We start from the raw sequence: 22,929 nt of genomic DNA, 5'->3' as shown, positions 1-22,929 counted from the left end.
ATTACTAGTGTAGATATTTAAACAAATAAATTACACATGCGTAAGGTAATGTGGTAAATGAAACACTTAAATATCTCTAGATGTTGGAAGCAGAGTCTGAGGATATCCAAAGGAACACACATCAGAACTTGGAAAACATGCAAATTCCACCCAAAAGGCACATCCACCTGGAAGTGAACCAGGGCCCAAGTGCAGAGAAGGAAAAAATTGATTTATATATATATATATATATATATATATATATATATATATATATATATATATATATATATATATATATATACACACACACTGCATAGACATAACAGTATTTATTTTCTCATTATTAAAATCCAAGACATTGTGGTAATTAAAAAAAAAAAATCCCCCTTAATTTTGGGCAAGTCATTACCATAGTCCTATATGAATTAACGTTGCTAAAGACTACCATCCTCCTGTTCACAATTTATTAAAGGCAGTGGCCTCAGATACGATGCCAGCATTTCATATCTGGACGTCATTACAGAAAACTGTGGTAAGTGGGGAAGTTCTTCAAAGAAATGTAACCATGAGATGATGTACAGAAAAATGTCTTAAATTCATGCATTTGCTGGCAATCTTTATCATGAAGTTTTAGAATTATGTAAACAAATTCAATTAAACATGCTCTTTTATAATCTTAATTAAGACAGGAACCAAGAGCTTCTAGTTGTCCTCAAATGTACAATGAACATGACGTAAGTGTTGGCTGCTTTGTGACTAATTCAAAGTCTTGCTTTACTTTTATATGTTACATCTCTTGTGTGTGCAATAAAGGTAAGTTTACTAATAATAGACACAACTTTTGATAGAATTGTCTGTTTTTGGCACCATTTTTATGATGTCTTTGTAAACTAGCATAGTCCTTTACAGTTTTAACAACATATTCTACACAACATACTCACAATAATATGAAAAATATCTATATTTTGGTCAGGTACTAAATCTGAGAATTCAAGATGCAATTTACTCAATGCCAATTAAGAAATATTTATGTAGAAATAAAAAAAAAAAACATATAAAAGTGTTTGGCTAAAAGTGCATTTCACTATGTTATAAGGCTGTTTCATGTGAGAAATAAGGATGATAAATTAAAAACTTAAATAATATTTTATCAAACTATGAAAAAATTAAGCAGCACCAACAGCTTTTTCATCAAACTGCTTTGATCTTGATGTTTGGCTATTAAAAAGCCCGCTTCCTTATCCTCCAAGCAGACCAGCAGTCCTTTCATTTTTTTTTTCCCTCCACAAGAAGATTTTTTAAGCAGAGTTTGGCAGTGGTAAATCATTAAAGGATGTGATCAACTGAAAATGAGATTTCTCCTCTTCTGTAAGCTCAGAGTTTCCAGGCCGCACCACAACAGTAACATTTACTCCTGCTTCTTCAGCAGCTCTTGCCTCTGTGGATGCAATTGGTTAAGATTAATATTAATTGGTTTAAAAGTCCATACTTGTCATAAAAATGCACTGTATTAGGATTTATTTAAAAAAAAAAAAAGATTCTACTTATTTATCCTTTGGACAAATTTAAAAGGACAAACACAAATAAGTGCAGATAACAGCAGTTATATTAGGATCAGAAGTTTACATTTTTACTGCAGTTTGAATATTGGAAGATTACACTTTTCAATTTTTCCAAACAAATGTTCCTTATTGAAACTCAATGCAACATTCCTGGATTTCTCAAATTGACCCATCATTCCAGCACAGTACTTAAAAGTATTGTCTATTCTTATTTTTGGGTGGTTAGTTACTAATGCACCCTTTTCTTTTTATAATGGGAATGTTTCGGGTTGGCTGCAGTTCTTTACTCCTCCTGTCATAAATGCTTAAAGGCCAACTTATACTTCAGGGACATGTTCAGGTTCTCTGTGCAGCAGGTCACGTAATCAAAGGGAAAGTAAAGGAGCAAACATTTTGTTGTACATGTGTCATTTTCTTCTCGCTCTCCCAGTGGCACTGTGAGAATTCTTTGCAGAAAAAAGTCTGTGAAAATGCATAATTGATCAAACTCATTACAAAATATCCCTTTTCTGGGTTAGAAGAAAACTGGGCATGGTCAGTTCCTCTACTTTATAAACTGAGCCCCTGTGATTCTAAACACATTGTAACATTTGAACAAGTAAATGTACTGCATTATTGTAGTGATTATTATTATCTTTATTATTTAAAAGAAATTTTTATCCAGAAATACCAAACTACGTGAAATCTATTTGAGTGATTAGCCAGAAAGTGTACAAGGTTAATATATTGTAACAAAAGAAAAACCTATTGCGTATTCTGCAGTATAACATTACTAAATTGTTCATTAGTAGAAATTCTCCAAATATACAAAATAGGCAACACCAAATAATAAATTCTACAACAGAATTTCCTGACATAATCAAACATGGCTTCAATCTGATTGATAGCTTCTTTGAACAAGTATGGTATCATGTCAAGTCGGGGAGCATGCACTGGTACAGTGTGTTGTCGCACCCACTACTTGACGAAACAACTCGGGATCCCGGTTGGCAAACCCCCAGGCAGACACGCGGTCCAGTTCCACCCTCCGGAAATGACCCTCTATCTGCCGCAGCCAGGTGTTACGTGGGCAACCCCTTGGCCTGGTCCAGCCACTCGGCTCCCCAACAATGAGGACCTTACGAGGTGGATCACCCACAGGGAAACACGCCACATGGCCATAGTGCCGTAACTGATGCTCCCTCACAATGCAGGTAATGTGCCTCATTCGGGACTCCATGAGCAACCGCTCATTTGATACAAAGTCAAACCAACGGTACCCAAGGATGCGCCAAAGAAAGTACCACAGTACCAAAGGAGTCCAGTCTTCATCTCAGGTCACTTGGTAGCGTCCATGTCTCGCAACCATATAGCAAGACAGGAAGCACCAGGACTCTAAAGACTTGGACCTTCATCCTTTTGCATCATCAGCAAAGTCAAGATCCGTGAATCTTTCTTCAGCAACAGATGCCCCACAGCCGCTAGACCCCACGACCTTGCCCAACACACAGTCCATATCAGCATTGAACAGAGTAAGAGCAAGAACACACCCCTGATGAACCCCAGAATCAATTGGGAAAAACACAGGGGTCCTGCCTCCACTCATTTTATTTTAGGAATATGTTATTGCAATCAAAAAGTATATGATATGTGAAAAGGTTAACACTGTTTGAAATAAATTATTTTCACTTCCATAAACTTTGAAAATCAGGGGCATCATGTATAAACGGTGCGTACGCACAGAAATGTTGCATAAGAACATTTCCACAATCAAATCACGATGTATAAAACCTAAACTTGTCGTAAAGCCACGCACATTTCCACGGTACCTCATACCCTGTCGTACGCAAGTTCTCCGCTCAGTTTTGCGGACTGGCGGCACCCACTGTCAAAGCAGTGCTACTGATCCTGTGTGGTTACCCTTTCTTTTTCAGATTCACATCCCTGATGCGGCTTTATAAATACACTGAAATTAACCGCATATTGTTTATTAGTTTAATGCATCCGATTGTAATTAACCTGTAACAATATAATGGTCCACAGAATGGTCAAACTATTCTAAATACAATAGCTGCTTTAGAGTTGTTACTCTCACTACACCTTCTTCTTCTTCTTCTCCTTTCAGCTGCTCCCATTAGGGGTTGCTACAGCAGATCATCTTTTCCCATATTACTCTCACTGCACCACTCGAAGTATTTATATCACTGTATCTGAATGTGAATCACAGCAGCAGCTGATTGGAAAGAGAATTATTGAAATACAGCATCAAGCACACGCTGCCTCAGCCATTCTCTATTTGAATGATTCTCATCCGACCAATGCTTTAGAGCCTTTCCTGTTCGGACCTCGCGGTAAACAAACAGTTTTATTCCAAGAACTATAAACGCACTCAATCTGTTCATCAAGTGCTCATTGTAGAACTGTTTCTACTTCTAAGTACAATTACCTCACTGTAAACGTGCGATAGTTATAATATTGCACAACCTGAGCCACTTTATAAAGTGCGTATTTACATATGATGACAATATCATTTTTAACATGAAATGCAGCAAAATATGTTTATAATATTATACAGATAAAACTTTAACTTTATTTAAATAATCTATATTGTTAATAAATAAACATGTGAGGACATGGTGTCGCAGTGCTATAGCGAGCCGCTGGCGCTCCGTTCACAGATTGTTCCTGCCTCTCGCTATATTCTTACTGGGACTGGCGCGACACTGGAAGGATAGACAGATAGAATAATTAAACATGTACTACGAAGATATTTCAATGTTCCTTAAAAGTTTTGAAGAATCTGTGTTCTAAGGTTACAGATGGCTTAATGTTTATTACAGAGCTGATTGTATGGAGATTGGGTATTTGGAGGAAAAAAAGGAAGGACAGGAATTGGAGGTTAGTATGTTTGAAAAAGACAGTACTTCTGTAATAAAGCATTTCATCGCAGGTCACACACGGTGCAGCAAGCATCTTCCATCGAGACACGAACAATCACTGCGCCACCGTGTTCCCATGTTTAATAACATGCTTTAACTCCTATCATCATGAAAATTATATCATGTATACTTCTCAGTATTTTAATTATTCAGAGAGTTATAATTTCATGAATGTAATGGATTCGGTGTCCTGACAGATGAAGAGAAAACCCGTTTAAGAATCACGTAGTGATTCACACACATAGAAGATCAAATACAAAACAAAGCATTTAACGTGCTACTTTAGTTACGATGGGATTTGAGAAACTTGTTAAACGATTTTAAGATGAAGTTTATGATGTTCTACTTTAATGACAAAATAAACTACATGATTAAAGTGGAAATTTCGAGATTATAGTTGACATTTCGTGCTTTTTTCACACTGTATGCCTTTTTTTCTCTGTACCCTAATAAGCTTTCATATGACACTCAGATGGTGGGCTACAACTCGCCTTTTCACGGTGACTCTGATATGTGACAACTTCTTTTTTATTTCGAGCACTGTGCGACTTTGTGAACTTGAGGTTTCGAGTTTCTCCGACACTCTATGTCACTCGATCAACTTCCTTTTGTTGTTTATACCACTGTTTAAATCAACAAATAGTACGTTTTTCCTTGCTTCCACTTGGTATTCGCTGAAATTCTTATATTTCCCCCCGTGCTTTTGTCATTGCCGTTTCACAGAATGCTGAGCTTAAGGGCTATTTATATTGATTTGCATATTCAAAGAGGTGTCATTCTGGGAGGAGACGGGGCAGGACAGCAGGCGGAAGAACGCGGAAGTGGGCGAACGCACAGATTTATGTATCTGGATTTTTCTGTGCGTAAGCATAATTTCAGCTTTTGTGCTTACGTCATGTTATACTGCGAATTCTACTCTCGGCGTTATACATGAGGCCCCAGCACATTGGAGATTACAAGCTCAAAAAGCAACTTTAACCCTAGCCATGGGAAAAATTATAATTCACGTCATGCACATCAATAATTCTTTTTGTGAAACATTCCTTTGCTTTTGTCATCTTTATATATTTGTATTTAATTTCTTGGTTCAATTGACAGGATTTCGATTGTGATAATCTAAAATAGCAATCACTTCTGCACCCAGCTGTGCAGTGCTCTCAAATTCAATGCATCATCACTCGGAGGCTGCTTAGTAGAAGATCCAGAAAAAAATGCTGTGTATGCAAAATTGGTTTAAATATTAATGGAGACTTCTGGTGCTGCTGCATTGAGCAAATGAAGTTTAACACTAGAAAGGGTATAACAGTTTCTCTTTAACTAACCCCACTCATTGAGGTTTTGAAATATTGTAATATACAGACAAGGTCAGTTCCCAAATTTGAGAACCACAAAGTAGGTTCAAATGCAAGTTGACAATTAAAAAAATGTTTATAAATGTATATTTGTTAAGGGTGGTCATATGTAGCACTCAAATATTTTCCAAAAGTGAACTTTATATTATTAGTTTTCTTTGCTATGTAGCTTGCTCCAAAACAGTGCCATGGTACTAGTAAAAATATTACCTTTTGCATAAAACTAAAATATTTTTATTTATTAAATATACTAATGAAAGCATGCATAAAGCAAAGTAGCTTTAAAAGAATGGCTTGAATCAGCAGACTACCATCCTCATCCAAGCACTCAAAATAGCAAAAAAATCAAGACGAGGACTGGTGAAGATACTGTAAGACAATATAGTAGTCACAGTATTCTTGGAATTAGGAACTTAACTTTTACTCACTGGAGTAAAAGTAAAAATATGCCACCTACATAGACTGGGAAAAGGGTTCAAAAATCATCCAAAACATCAGGTGAGGTGTTTCGAAAACATAAAAGAAGATTGTGGAGAGAGGATTAGTTAATTTAGAGACTGCAAAATAAAAACAATCTCTCATTCTGATTTCAGTTTCTTTGCATGTACAATTTGAAAAATATTTTAGAGGTCAAGAAAACACATTTTTTAACATAAATAAAAACATTTTTATCACTTAATAGTTTTGAATGATTGTCCATACCTCGTGTTAAATCTGTCAAAAACAAGATGTTGCTGGGTAAACATCCAATGCTTTCAGCAATTCTCTTGTAACTCTTACTTTCAACTTTAGCGCCAATGTTGGTGTCAAAATAGCCATCAAACAGCTGTATTAAAGAAAAAAATAAATAAGAAATATACCAATCCAGCAAATGGAAATGGGTGCCCACACAACTGCCAGCCTAAGAAACTGCTGGTATCTTCAGAATCTAGCGCGATGGATTAGAACGCTCGATTTCTAATGAACAGGCCACATGCATTGAGTCTGGTGTGCTTCATTCACACACAGTGCTTTATAAAATTAAGAACAATAACACTGAACGAATGCCTAGAACAAGGTAATGGGGTGAAACCCTGCAAAATGCCTTGGCCTCCTTGCACTACATTGCTTCTACCGTTACAACAGGGGGTACATGAAAGGCCAGTATCACATCTGCTTGGAAAGCTCACCAATTCTGACAGGAGAGCTGTGTATGAAAAAAAATGACTGCCAATGCTATTTTTGTTTTGTTCTGCTATTTTAAAGTAATGGATAATAGTTGAAGGAAGGGTGATTATGTGACCAACTGTTTTTTTTCCCCTTTGTAGTGCAGTTAAAAAAAATGAAATTACCCTTGCAGCACTTCATCCAAACACCCACAGCAATAAAAATCATCATGATGCATTGATCAATATTACTATAGTAATTTGGACATCCTCTCTTCCTTCCACCATAATGCCATAAAAATACTAAAGTTTACTTTTACATATTGAAACCGTGTATGGCCCAATAATGATGTCACTTTCATCTTTACCAAGTTGATTTTAATGACAGCTCTTTGAAAATAAGCTACAATTATTTTACAGTAAGCACAATGGACACGTGTGAATACTTACATCTAGAAGATTGCCTTCAGTTGAGTTAGCAAAGAGAAGTTTCTGTGCCTCTACACTGCCTGATGAGTATATATACACTTTCATTCCCAACTGTCTCCACGTTTGGATTGCAGGAGCTACATCTTCATACACTCTGTTCAATATAGGAGTACACAAAACAGACAAGCTGATCAGTGGAAGGCAGTGGCACCAAAAGAAAGCAAGCAAAGTTCTCAATTTGAGGTTAGCTTCAAAACAGGTATGCAAAATCATAAGCACATGTGTTTTACTTTGAAATCTATGCCTACCTTTTGGAAAGTCAATTAAACTTTTGTATTGGAAAATAATACACATCACTGCATCCATTTTTGATACTGAATTACCCAGTGAAGGTGATGGGTAGCAAGTTAAATTTAAATAGGACACCAGTCTACTTTAGAAATTTGACATGTGGCCAATTTGTATTTTATTTAATAAAATGTAATAAACTCTTAGTAACACTAAATACTCAAGCTATACTGTTCTAATTTATTGTAATGTCCACAGCTTGCTAGAAGAAGTGTAAGGTACAGATTCGGAACCACGTACATCTTCAGAAATAAAACTTATTAAATGAATGTGCTACCCATAGACAATGCATAATTCAGTAAATCAAGCGAGTCCCCCAACTATGGTTTCTAAAAATAATACAGACTATCACAGCACTTTGGACTAGACAATGATGACTATCCAGTCACCGTTTTTTTAAAAACAACCTTGAAAAGAAAAAAAAAAAAACAAAAGACACAAGTTTCAAGTTTTATTGTGTCAATCCAGGAATTCTCAACAGTGTTGATTTACTTCATACAGAAATTCAACACGTATGATAATGCCATACTAATTTTTTATTTTCTCCCATTTATTTATTTAATTTTTACAGTATTTCAACTCTAAATTGATTCCAAACAATGACAACAGAAAAAAACATCACAATCAATAAATGCTAAACAGAAGTGGCAATATAAATAACACTCCCACCTGTAAAAGTTAAATGTTATTGAGTTATTCTGCAATTATACAATAAAGTTGTAATGCAGTAAATAAAAGTATGCTTAATTACGACAGAAGTTCTAATTAAAAGCAGGTCTTGCTTGGAACAAAACCCAACACCCATCATGACCTTCCATGGACTGAGAGGAGTAGCTAGGCTCTAATGTCATATCAGACACTACTCAAAAATGTGGAGTAATCATATTTTTACATTTGAAATATAAATTTACAGTGCATCCGGAAAGTATTCACAGCGCATCACTTTTTCCACATTTTGTTATGTTACAGGCTTACTCCAAAATGGATGAAATTCATTTTTTCCCCTCAGAATTCTACACACAACACCCCATAATGACAACGTGAAAAAAATTTTTGCAAATTTATTAAAAATTAAAAAACTGAGAAATCACATGTACATAAGTATTCACAGTCTTTGCTCAATACTTTGTCGATGCACCTTTGGCAGCAATTACAGCCTCAAGTCTTTTTGAATATGATGCCACAAGCTTGGCACACCTATCCTTGGCCAGTTACGCCCATTCCTCTTTGCAGCACCTCTCAAGCTCCATCAAGTTGGATGGGAAGCGTCGGTGCACAGCCATTTTAAGATCTCTCCAGAGATGTTCAATCGGATTCAAGTCTGGGCTATGGCTGGGCCACTCAAGAACATTCACAGAGTTGTCCTGAAGCCACTCCTTTGATATCTTGGCAAAATGCTTGGGGTCGTTGTCCTACTGAATGAAGAACTGTCGCCCCAGTCTGAGGTCAAGAGCACTCTGGAGCAGGTTTTCATCCAGTATGTCCCTGTACATTGCTGCAGTCATCTTTCCCTTTATCCCGACTAGTCTCCCAGTTCCTGCCGCTGAAAAACATCTCCACAGCATGATGCTGCCACCACCATGCTTCACTGTAGGGAGGGTATTGACCTGGTGATGAGCAGTGCCTGGTTTCCTCCAAACAAAACGCCTGGCATTCACACCAAACAGCTCAATCTTTGTCTCATCAGACCAGAGAATTTTGTTTCTCATGGTCTGAGAGTCCTTCAGGTGCCTTTTGGCAAACTCCAGGCAGGCTGCCATGTGCCTTTTACTAAGGAGTGGCTTCCGTCTGGCCACTCTACCATACGGGCCTGATTGGTGGATTGCTGCAGAGATGGTTGTCCTTCAGAAAGGTTCTCCTCTCTCCACAGAGGACCACTGGAGCTCTGACAGAGTGACCATCGGGTTCTTGGTCACCTCCCTGACTAAGGCCCTTCTCCCCCGATCGCTCAGTTTAAATGGCCGGCCAGCTCTAGGAAGAGTCCTGGTGGTTTTGAACTTCTTCCACTTACGGATGATGGAGGCCACTGTGCTCATTGGGACTTCCAAAGCAGCAGAAATTTTTCTGTAACCTTTCCCAGATTTGTGTCTCGAGACAATCCTGTCTCTGAGGTCTACAGACAATTCCTTTGACTTCATGCTTGGTTTTTGCTCTGGCATGAACTGTCAACTGTGGGACCTTATATAGACAGGTGTGTGCCTTTCCAAATCATGTCCAATCAACTGAATTTACCACAGGTGGACTCCAATTAAGCTGCAGAAACATCTCAAGGATGATCAGAGAAAACATGATGCACCTGAGCTCAATTTTGAGCTTCATGGCAAAGGCTGTGAATACTTATGTACATGTGCTTTCTCAATTTTTTTATTTTTTAATAAATTTGCAACGTTGTCATTATGGGGTGTTGTGTGTAGAATTGTGAGGAAAAAAATTAATTGAATCCATTTTGGAATAAGGCTGTAACATAACAAAATGTGGAAAAAGTGATGCGCTGTAAATACTTTCCGGATGCACTGTATATTTATTCACTTCTTGAGATGTTTATATTTCAGATTTATTCAAAAAATGGTACTTACTCGCCTTTGATTTTTCCAGCAGCATATGCAGCTCTCCACATGTGACCCTGCAGCTGTTTCAAAGCTGTAGTCTTTCTATCCTCTGCCATCTGCCACAAAACATTGTCCACCACTTCTTGGATTGCTTTCTCCTCATCGGTGTGCACACTCTCATCCAGACAATGAACTGGTCCTGCACGATGTTGTCTAGAATCTTCTTCTGCCTTTAAAATAAAAACATTTGCTCAATATTCTGCTGATCAAAAGCGATTCCATTTACTTTAGTCACTTTTGCTACTGTCTAATAAGACAGCATTCACATTCTGTTATAATACCATGTTGTATAACAAGGACTGATAAAAGAACATCTAATCATTGGTACAGTTAATTCATTGTAGTCACAGTCCCAGATAAGACTATCAATTAATTTTGTATGTATCGTTTCCTTAATTTAACACTACATTGCTGCAATGCCTGTTGTTAAAAACTAATAGGTTTAGATCTGGACTTTAATTATACAAATATTTCTTTCAGACTTAAAAACTTATCACAAAAAATGCAAACCAGAACAAAATATAACCCATATTACACATTTTTGCTACTTGAAAATTTCATTTAATTTTACACAGACTGCATACTAATTTTCCAAGTGCTATGCAACAAGTTGCAATATTTAATTAATCGGTTATTTTTCAGCAAATTATAGTTAGTTGTTTATATGGCTTTGTGAGGTAAACTGTAAATTTGTTAAGAAAGTTTATCTCCATTTATACATTTAAAACCAAGACAGGAACAAGTCTGAATTATTGATAAGTGAGCAATGGGTTTTGCTTTGAAATGTATATAGAACAAAATTGAACAATCAGCTGTATATGGTGTATTTTGAAACAAGTTGACAGGCAGAATCTTTTAAAAGGTATTGACCATGCCTTTACTGACCTACAAGCCATGTCTCACAGGTAGGAGTATTACTAAAAACCTTTTTTGATCACTATTGTATTGAATAATCCAGTTTATCAACCTTGCATTTACCAATTAAGCATAGTTTCTATGGAGTCATTCTTAATATGGTACAATACCCTTGACATTTACATGCGATATAAATAATAATAACATAATAATACTGTCTTAAACTTACAATGTTTAATTGAAGAAATTAACAGGAGACAATATAAATGAGTATTTTGAACAATAATTCTCACAAACCAAAAACAAAACACATGCACACACAAAAATCCTAATTAAATATACAATATATAAATATAGACTATTACTTTATAATATACTAGGGTGGTTTTGCCCCCCCGCTTGCTTCACTTGCCAACCCCCCCAGCCTGCGCTACACACCAGCTACATCACATCTCTGTCGCTTGTTATTTGGTGAAAGTGAAATACACATAAGCAAATCTTTTAATTCTCACAGATACACCTCTTCATTGGGAAGAAACACTATTTTTCCCTGATGGCAACGCAAATTAGATGATCTACAAGTCTCTTAGACTTAAAGTTTAAATTCAAACAATATACTCGATCTCTTTTCGCTGTTCCGTTATTTCACAGAGTAACAATTTCCGTCTGTTTGCGCTAATGCAATCTTTACTATCATTTTTGGAGACTTCGAATTTTAGTACTTTCATTCTCTCTAACCTGCTCTGCATGTGTATCGCGTTAACAGTTTTGAATTCTTTACGACGTTCTACTTTGTCATCTACTCGTCTTTTAATTCCCGGTGCTGGGCGTGATTAAATCTCTTGGCACAAAGTCTTGTCTCGCAGGATGTGAAAGTATCTCTCTGGAAAAGTCTTCTCTCATCCCAGGATTTTTTTTGTATTATAATTTAATCTAATATGCATACTGCTCAATAAGAGCATCCAGGAACAGAAACATTTCAATAATAAGAATTACTTTCAAAATGGTATATATCATAAGAGTTCAACAAGCTAACGGCTGTCAAAAATGAGAATATGTCTAATTTTACCATTATTAAATAGGAAATAAATACATTATGATTTAAAGTGATCTCCGATTTACAAATGCTATTTCACAACGTGTACCTCATCTCCACATTTAATAACATGACATAGTAGGGGGTTCTCTGCACAGCCTTGTGCAAACCCATCTTAGTGTAGCCTTCTGAAATTGAAACAGAATGCCCTCTTCATCCCCTTGCCTGGGATAAAAGTATTGTGTGTGAAAGCTATTGATCTAGGGAACACCTGGGTCATGCTAGTACTGTATGGTATGAGCAAGAATATTGTATAAATACCTGGGATGGAAAACCTGGGAATTTTCCAAAGATGCATATGTGAAAGTAGCTAATGAATGTCCTTGTTTTGATCTTTACAAGGAGCAGTGTTGCTAGGCCTCTTCCCAGCCTACTCCTTAAGAGTAATTTAATAAAATTAAAAAAACAGCCCCATCAGACTGCTACTCCTCACTGCTGTCATGTCCCCAACTCCTTTCATATTCCTGTCTTATATGATGTCACAGAGTTATCCTCCAATCTCCTTGTTGAAGTAATACCATGTCAAATTAGCCTGTACAGGTCAAAGTTTACGTCCTGTCAGATTATCATTTTACAAATAGCTGACATATGGATGAAAAAAAAAAAAAAAGAATGAATGGCTGTAAAAAAATACAAGACAACATTACAAAAGCAAATGGAACTACACTTGTGCTACACAGTCCCCCAATTAAAATGCTGCATAAACATTCTAGATCAAAAGTAAATACTCCACACAACTCTACTCATTGTTTAAAATTATTTTACCATAACTTTCATGCTCAAACTGTGGAATCACTGGTTTACAGTGCTATAAACAAATAATCCAGATGGTCACTTTTGTCAAAAGGTGCATCACAGGTCACTCTCAATGTGCTACATTTCAGAGAAAGAGCTTTATTTAAAGACAGCCGTCGTCTAGAAGGAATATATCCATTTTGAATTTATAGCTATTAATTGCCATGCAGAGGCAGCACAGCAACACAGGGTCTAGGAGATCTTGGCTCAGAGCTCCGGAGTCTGGGCACTGTCCATGTGGAATATGCATAATCCCTCATATATATGGGTTCTCCTCCCAAATCCCAAAGACATGTAAGTTAGTTTAACTGCAGTTTTTACATTGGTTGTATGTTTGTGTATGTGTGCCTAAAACACACTGATGCCCAATTTTCTGCTGCCCCCACACAAAGATTTTTTAAAAAAAGGGATGGGGAAAATTGTCACACAAATAACATTTTTCTCAATTTTTTTAATTATTTAAGTTAATTATACATGTGACATGTTCAGCTTTCTCCCTGCAAGTATCAGATCAGTTCAGTATTTTTGTTGGCTATAATACATTTGCTAAAGAGACACCAAACTAGAACTCATTCTATTAGCTACTTGTGTCACCCCAGACTTCAGGGGGCAGAAGAGTCAATTTCATATTTCACTTCATTCCAAAATTCTTTGCTGTCCCAAAGTAATTTGGCAGGAGGAGAAGTATGTCCCGTAAGTCAACTCCCCAAACCCCATTAAACCCATTCTAGTTTCAAAAATGAATGCCAATGTAATGCCACAATTCAGTGTGGCTACTTCTGCAGCCTTTTGCTAGTCTTTCTTGCTTCTGACTCCCCATTTCTATGTAGGGGTCAACATTCATACAGAATATTGTAGATTTTTCCTTTCTGCACTGATGCACTTGCCTATTGTCATTGCTGTTACATTCCACAAGTGTGGGGCTTATTCAAACACTGGCATGTGCAAAACATATCCTACTGCCAGTGCAGTTGCTGCTCACTCTCTTCTCTAGAAATCTTATATAGAGATGTATACTCACTTGCACCATCCTACTTGGTGATCCTGCTACCCACAATCGCTTGCCATCCACACTATCATTCATAACAGAATTGACAACTGTGAAAAAAACCATCATCATTCTTGTGTCCCACTTTTATTTATTAGGCCGCCAACTACAGCTCCCTGTCTCACTTCATGACTCTGATCTCAGAGTGTTGTATAAAAATAAAAATTTGAACTCCATCAAGAGTTAACCTTGTTTACTAGGCTGCAAGGCCCAGAAAACTTCAGACCATATTTTTAAGCTTGATGAAATACTACAAATCCTGGTCTGTCCTCGAGTTGTTAACTCAGATAAAACTGGCAGTAAGGCTTGTAGCAAACTAAAAGGAAAAAAGTGATTGTGTCCTGCCAAATGACAGGCTCCATAAACCATTCTCATGACCTGGTACCACTAAACTCAACTCAGGGTTACATACTGTACTAAATGAGGTTGCCACACTCCATCACTCCCAGGATACCCACACTGCTGATTTAATAGTTTCACCTTTGGCCAGCCCTTTAAGCTTTATTAAACTCTTTTAAATACATGTCATTTAGCAATTGTCCTTATCTTTTGCCAATTTAATATTTGCCCTTCTGACAGCCAAACTGTTTCATCTTTTACATAAGACAAAGACACACATGAGGTAGCCAAGTACCATGTCAGACATTAACCATATAGGGTTTATTATCTTTATTCTTTCAAACTTGACAAGAAAATGTAACATTTCTCTTGATTGCATGCATACATTTTTTTCCACCAGTAAATATGTGGTCAGTGGGCAATATTTTATTTTTGACAAAGCTAATTATGTTAAATAAAAAAAATAAAAAAAAAAGTTATGAGAACCTGTAATACCAATTTGGGAAATGTCAAAATTGTTTCATCTTCTTTAGTCTCACAGCTCAAGCAAAAATTGAGGAATGTGTCTAAATACAACAACACACACTTGGGCACATCATACACTAAGCATGTTTCTTAAGCAATCTTAAAAAAAAAAAAAAAGACACAAAACTAAGGCACAATTCAGTAAACTTTTCAAACCCAAGAAAATGAACACTTTTGTACAGGTACAGTAAATGCATATATTCCCTTACTGTGTACTTGGGGGAGTGCGAAAAACCACACACACACACACACACACAAACACACACGAGCTCAGGTGGAACGTCCTTAATCATAAGGGAGTGCAAAACCTCCTGCCGTTTTCTTCTTGAAATCTTCTTGTCCAATATTTGACATGATTGTTATGTTTATGTGAACACATTAGCCACTTTTCAAGCCTTACATGAAAAACAAAGATTTGTTTTTTCCAAGATTTTTTCTTGACATCAGTACTTGCCCAAATATTCAAAAAAGACATTTCAAACAGGAAAACAAATTTCAGAAAGACAGTAAAATTGTACATGGAGCAAAGTCATATTACAATCATGGATCATTTCAAGCTATGTGTCCACTCTTAGCTGCTCATCATCCAAGGACGCCATCAATAAATTCAAGAAGTGCAACTGTTTTTCTGCCATTTATACTTTTATGAATTTTCAGAACTTTGTATATCATTTCTGAATAATTTTTACCCTGACAGGTAAAAAACACATTGTATTACACATGTATGCAGTTCTTCCATAATAAAAGTTTAATACCACAGGAAAAGTAATGCAAGGTTGGGATGTGCCAGATCTTCCCACAACAGCACGAGAAATAGGAGGACAGACTATTTAAAAGCATCAGAATCTCATAAAAAAAAAAGTGTGTTTTCTTTCTTAATGTTTCAAAGATTTCAAAATTTTATGTCTATGTATCCTCAAGACTGCAGAAAGTGAAGAAATTAGTTTTGAGGGGAATCTGTTAAAGGCACCGGAACCAGTCATTTTGCATTTTTGGCATCTCATAATTTAAATTGCATGTCATGTTTTCAAGCAACACTGCCAGAAGGGATTTTATTATTAGTGTGCGCTGAAGTTAATTTTTCTTCATATAGCCAATCCAGCCATGTCTTAAAATAAGGCATATGCTGAAAAAGCAGTTTGCTCTTTTTGAAAGAGACTTATTGAACAAAATATCACTGGAAGACTGACCCACCACAGCAAACACCATTTGTATGTACATTTTCACTGACAAATATCCCTTCACAGTAAAACCTGACAAACATTGACAATTAAAGAAAAACCATCAAGATGGATACTACATGGCTCAAAGCACAGAACAGCCAAAGCTCGATAGTATATACTCTGCTGCTTTTCATAAAATAATGAGGGTCGCAATGGAAACATGCCAAGCACGACAAACCAGGTTATTCTAACTCATTATAAAAATCACCAAACATCCTAAAGCCCCAACCAGTCCATGGCTTAAACAAGATGGGCCTGCCACACATACAAAGGAATGTATTCCAAAAGATGGGGTTATGGATATGCCAAATTGGATCTGTGCAAAGATGTTTTTCAAAATTCTGCCAAACTTGCAGAGCATGTAAAACTAAGGAACTTAAAACAGGGAGGTGTGACTTTAATTTCAGGGCATTAAAAGGAAGAACCGAGAGAGATTTAGGGAACACCATGTTTCAATGCAATAAGGAACAAGGATGGCAGATATACAGGAAACTTCCTTACACCTGACACTACTACTACTGCTACTAATTACTTCTAAAATGCATCAACTGATTAGACAGTTCTAAGATAGTGGGCCAGAAATTCTTAATAATTAACTTTAGTTGAATTTTTCTTACACTGCATTCTAAAAAAGTTTAAATCCACTTAACTAAGTCCATCCATCTAGTATCCAACCCGATATATCATAACTACAGGGTCTCCTGAAGCCAATCCCAGCCAACACAGGGCGCAAGACAGGAAACAAACCACAGGCAGGGCGCGTACACACACTAGGGACAATTTAGGATCGCCAATGCACCTAACCTGCATGTCTTTGGACTGTGGGAGGAAAGCGGAGCACCCGGAGGAAACCCACGCATACACGGGGAAAGCAGATCCGGGTCTCCTAACTGTGAGGCATCAGTGCTACCGTGCTGCCCTTCTAAACTTTAAGGTCTGAGCTAAAATGTATTTCGTTCTCATCTAACCCAAAAGGAAACCTTTTGTGAGCAGATGCGATTTTAAAAGTGAATTATATACAGAACTGATGACTGATTCTGCAAGATAGATTTTAATGATAATACACAATAAGTCACAGCTAAATAATATAGGCCTATCTTCACATTTAAAAACTTATTTAAACAAATCACATAGCTATTTGGACATTACATGCGTTGCTCTGGCTCTAATCAGTTGTTTTGTTGCATGAACATAACCAAACGTCAACATCATAATGACAAGTAGTAATTGGAAGGGCGCTATACAATATTTGCTTATGTGCAAAAAGTGGTATAAAAATGTAAAACGTTGTAAGGAAACACGTTATACTGATCAGTACTTTTTACTTTCTAAATTAGACAAAACGTATAAATGTAGACAGCAAAGAATTTCGACCCCTCCCATTATAGGATTGGGGGAAATCACAATGGTCGCACCCATGAATGGGCGCATCGCTGTCAGAATTTCAGAGCACCAATACTCTCTTACCCCTTATCCAGCCACTGACTACTGAGCAAGGGATGTGCCGCTGTGGCTCAGAATGTGGATTCCTGTAACAGCACCGCGAAGGAGCGTCTCTCGCGTATATAGGGCACCTACCTGCTTTTTCAGTAAGTACACGTCTTGCTTGCACTCGTCTTCTTCCCAATGTGCGATAAGGTAATCTTGAACATTATCTTTCACGTATGGAAATAAAATGTCCTAAAACAAAATTAAAGCAAAACGAGATTAATCAACATCGAACCGAAGCGCCAGACAAATCAGCACCGCAGTTGCATCGCGAAATACCTTCACGAAGGAAATCGGGGTCGTTGTGCCTTCAATATCTAATAAAAATACATTCACGTCAGGCTTAGCCATTGTCCTCCAGCTCAATTGCAATGTAGTTTAAAACCCGTCTAATGACAGTTTTCACGACGTTAGAGCCTTCTTCCTTCTGCTTGACTTCACGTGTGCTTCTCCACCGTCCCTTTAAGAGGCACAAGAGCCGAAAACTGCTAACATGTCGACAGATATCTGTTGGAGAAACACACCGCCGAGACAAAGCAGGGAGCTTTCCCTTTAAATCTGCCGCAGAGGGCTGGCCCCGCCCCTCTGCCGCCAATCGAGTTGGGGACGTAAAAAAGAAACCGCTGCGCGTAAGCTGCCGGACTTCCGGTCTGTCTTTTCTGTTCCCGAAGCTTTGTCGAGCTACTTAGATTGTCATTGGGACAACATTGCAACTTTTCAGGAGAAGCGAGGTGCTAAAATAAGAGAAATACGTTTTGGGTGGAAATATACTTACAGGAAAGCATTACGGTATTTAAGGGCAGTGGCAACATAGGGGATGCTATAAGTAAGGAGAATAATTGCAGTATAACTAACAAGCGGCACTAAATTAATAGTCAAATACAGAATGCTGAGAGTAAAGTTTAATCTTTAAAGCAGTTAGCAGCAGTAAATTTGATCTAAAAAAATAACATGTACATGCACAAGTTGAAATCGAATGTAAATTTTTTTGTTTAATTTTTTTGCAAATAGATACCAAGATAAACCAAATGTGTATCTGTCAATTGTGAATAATAAATGATGACAAATACTGTTTGGGTGACAGCTTTATCCAAGGCGTTTTACAACGTTTCAAATTGGTTACATTTATTTTGTTTTAATAATTGGATCACGGACAGGTGAAAGTTACTTGCTTATAGTAACACAGTGTTAGTAGCAGGAATTGAACTCATAACTTCTCAACGTTTGAAGTCCAAAGTATTAACCACTATTAGTATAAATCCGTCTTGGTTTGTGAACATCTCCCAAGGAGAAATTACACTCTTCTCCAATGTTCCCAGTCGTACACTTTTTCCTCTGTCGTCATTATTTCAAAGCAACTGTTCTCCACTTGAAAACATCTCTTCCAACAGAATACTGTTAGTGATATCCTTGACCCAGTTCTTCATTCTACCTATTCAATGCATATTTAAATTTACAATAGAGACTACGGGGAAACAGATATAACAAAGATGGTAATATAGACACAAAAGATTACCATTTGTACATCCTTTTCCTAAACTCATTAAATACAAATTTGGGATTTTAGGGGAGTGTGTACCATTCTGGCAGCATCAGGCACAAAGCAGAAAAATTAAATCTGGGTGAGACACCAATCCATCACAACCTTAAATTCATGTCAGAAACCAAATGTTGGGAGGAAAAAATGCACAGACATTTGGAGAACATGCAGATTCAACACAGACAAGGGCCAGGTCAGAATCTGTACTGATAGAGAAAACATCTTGATGCAGTTTCATTAAAAGATTCTTCAGACTTCTGCAATATATAAGAAATTTATTTAGTAATTATTTCTTTGAAGCAGCTAATACAAGGTTATTCTTGTATTACAAGTGAGGTAAGGCTGACAATCCTTTGTTAGACAATATATATAAGAAACATCACCTGGATGCACTGGGATGCATCATCAGTGATGTATCCTGAGGTCATCGGGCATTTCGGGTCTTGCAACATCATACAGCCTTGCTCAGGCGACCCAGCCAGTGTTGATCAATCCCCCACTTGCGTCCCAGTAACAATCCACGGATCAGCCCTCTTTACACAAAGCCACCTTGAGGCCTTCTCTGTGGCTTCACTTGCGGATTTAATGGCCCTCTTTTTGGCCGCTCCTGTTATGCCCAGCCTTGTGAGGACTCTGCAGAGTGAGCGCCCTGCAAATCCTCTGCAGCCAACTTCTATGGGCTCACAGAGTACCCTCCAGCCTCTGTCCCTGCACTCCTCCACCAGCTCCTGTTACTTGTCACGTTTCCTCTCGTTAGCTTCCTTGATATGCTCTTCCCAGGGAAGTGTCAGTCCCAACATGATCAGCTGTTTTGAGGCCTCAGAGGTAATGTTCATGTCTGGCCAGAATGATGTTAACAGTTTGCTGCGGGAACTTCAGCTGCTTTCCCAAGTCATCCTGCAGCTGCCAGTCTGAGGCTGTGTGGAAGAAGCCTGTTATTACTGCCTTTGCCTGGGATTGCTCTCCCGCTTTAAAGAAGGTAACTGCCTTCTTTGAGCCATGGAGGAGTTCGCTTTTGTTGATGACTGAAGCCAAGCTTTCAGCAACTGCCTTGAGCACCTTGTCATGGCGCAACCGGTAGCGGCCATCTGCCAGAGCCTTAGGGCGGCTGCTGAGTAGGTGTTCTAGAGTGCCTCTTCCTGAACAATGTGGACAGGAGGGTGCCTCACTCTTCCCCCAGACGTGGAGGTTTACTGGGCTTGGCAGAGCATCATAGACTTCCTTCACCAGGAACCGGACACAAAAGAAATCTCCCTACATGATGTCCGACTGGGTGATCTTTTGCTGGAGAGTACTCTCCCACCTTGTCCATGCACCCTGTTGCCGGAGTCCTACTACCCTGCTCACTCTCTTTTCCTCTACCCCTGCTCGGACCTCTTCCTGGAGTAGATGGATTCTCGATTTGCCATGGGCCTTGCCGACCTGGGTCTTTGGGAAGTAGCCGAATCCTGCTCTACCTTTTGCCACAGTGCCTACCAGAGCCTTCTGTCTCAGGCATGACTCTGCAGCCTCCACAGCCTTCTCCACCCTCCTTTTCCTGCCAGTCATCACCTCAATGCCAGCTGCTGACACCTTACAATCCTTGGAGTCCCTGTACTGTAGGGCTTTTCTGGTGTGTGCTACCATGAATTCTTCAGTGAGGCCGCTACAGTAAATGGTAGCCGCAGGATGTTACTTGTCCCATACAGTGTTGCACTTGTGAGGGTGCGTGGGAGTTCCAGCCACCTCAGAAGAAAGGTGCTGATCTTCTTTTCAAGAGACTCAACTGTTGAAAATGGGACTGCGTATAACAGCAGAGGCCATAGGACTCAGGGCAGGATTGAGAGCTGATAAGATCCAGGCTTTAAACCTTCCAGGCAGGCCAGACCTATCAACCTTGGTGAGCCACGTCCCAAGGTCCTGGGTGGACTTCTGAATGGCAGCTGTGTCTTTCAGACTTGAGTCAAAGACTTTCCCCAAACTCTTGAATGGCTGCTCTGTAATGGACGGGATGAATGTTCCCGCAATAGCAAATTGGTACTTATCAATCACCTTCCCCTTCTTTAGCACCATGGACCTTGACATGAAAGGCTTAAAACTCGTCATTGCCCTTGTGACGAGTCTATCAAGTCCTTGTAGGATCCACCTGCTTCCTGAGACCGATGTTGTTGTAATGGTTATATAATCCATATAGGCTCTTTTTGGGGGCTGTCGTACAACCGACTTAGTCAGGGGCCCTCTGCATTCTACCTCGGCTGACTTGACCACCATTTTCATGGCAAGGTCAAAAAGAATAACAGAGATGGTGCACCATGTTATTATTCCCTTGCCAAGCCGATGCCAGCATGATGTTTCTGACTCAGAAGTGACCCTTATCCTGAAGTTGCTATAGTAATCCAGAATCAGATCCTTGATTTTCCTGGGAACGTGGTGGCAATGTAGTGTGAGCTCAACCAGCTTGTGTGGTATAGACCCATAGGCATTGGCCAGGTCCAACCACAACACAGCAAGGTTGCCTCTGTTCTCATGAGCCTCTCTATGATAATCTGAGTTACCACACCTGTGTGCTCCAGGCAGCCAGGCATTCCCCCTTCTGGACCAAGGGGTTGATGTAGTTATTCTTGAGGAGGAACTCTGTCAGTCTTTGGGATATGATACTTTCCTTCTACGCTCAGCAGGGAGATCATTCGGAACTGGTCAGTGTTCCTGGAATTCTCCTCTTTAGGGACCCAAACACCCTCAGCACACCTCCACTGGTCAGCAACTTTCCGTCTTCACCAAATCACTTTCAAGATCTTCCATAGGTGCCAGAGAAGCCCAGGGCAGCGCTTATAGATGAGGTAGCTTACGCTGCACAGGCCTGGTGTGGAAGCTGATCGGGCTGCCTTGATGACCTCCTCAACATCCTTCAGACTCTGCTCACCCAGCTTGAATGCTGTTATTAGGGGGGCAGGGTTGATGAGGGCTTTATTGCCATCAAGATCTTGATCCCTCCTAGGATCACTCAATGTGTCCTGGAGGAAGCAATTCACTTACTTTGAGGAACACTCAAGTCACCCACTGCGCTTATCCCCTAGCAGTTGTTTCATAAAACCAAAGGGATTGGTAATAAAAGCCGCACGCCTCCTCGCTCTCTCTCTTCCCCGCCTCCTATGCCACTCTGCTCTGCGAAGGGTTATCAGCTTCATCTGCAGGATGTTCTGCAGTTCTGCCAATACCCGCTTTTCCTCATCAGCAGCTGTCTTGTATTGCTTCTTGAGGGTTCGAAGCTCTTGCCGTATCTGATGTATCTTGAGGGCCCTGCGGTTCATAGTATATGAGGTGGACTTGGTCTTACCCTTCTCCATCTGACCAAACTTCTCAGAGGCATAACTGACGATGATCATAGTCATTGTTTGGAGTCGCCTGTCGACATCTCTTTTGGCTGTGGCATGGATGATGTTGGACATGTCCTGATCAAACTGCATCCAATCTCTCCATTTGCTGGCTGGAGGCCACTTAATCCACTGCTGTGGAACTACTCTGCCAGGTTTGGGAAGCTCAGGTGCGTGGAGGGACTGGGCCCTGTGGGTTGCCTCCTGGCCGGGCTCCTTCTGTGTCTCACCAGGTCCAAGACCTGTGCGTTGCACCTCCTTCTCCCGCTCCAAACACTTCATTCTGGTCTGATGGATTCTTAGTCCACGTTGGTTCTTCCAC

At 39.0% G+C, this 22,929-nt stretch overlaps 1 protein-coding gene and 1 pseudogene across 1 annotated transcript; both read right to left on the bottom strand.

Annotated features, from left to right (window-relative positions):
• Positions 1–432: 432 nt before the first annotated feature.
• On the bottom strand, positions 433–18,271 carry enoph1 (enolase-phosphatase 1). Its single transcript, XM_039758796.1, has 6 exons — positions 17,994–18,271; positions 17,805–17,906; positions 10,313–10,515; positions 7,410–7,542; positions 6,517–6,640; positions 433–1,420 (listed from the first exon to the last, which is right to left on the bottom strand). The coding sequence occupies exons 1-6, from the start codon at positions 18,063–18,065 to the stop codon at positions 1,281–1,283; spliced, it is 774 nt and encodes a 257-aa protein (XP_039614730.1). The 5' UTR covers positions 18,066–18,271; the 3' UTR covers positions 433–1,280.
• Positions 18,272–19,668: 1,397 nt separating this feature from the next.
• LOC120532155 lies at positions 19,669–22,625 on the bottom strand (annotated as a pseudogene).
• Between the last annotated feature and the right edge of the window lie 304 nt (positions 22,626–22,929).

This window comes from Polypterus senegalus, chromosome 7, assembly GCF_016835505.1.
Source record: "Polypterus senegalus isolate Bchr_013 chromosome 7, ASM1683550v1, whole genome shotgun sequence".
Classification (NCBI taxonomy): Eukaryota; Metazoa; Chordata; class Cladistia; order Polypteriformes; family Polypteridae; genus Polypterus; species Polypterus senegalus.
The sequence above is the reverse complement of the archived record's forward strand: the minus strand, read 5'-3'. Positions and strand labels throughout refer to the sequence as shown.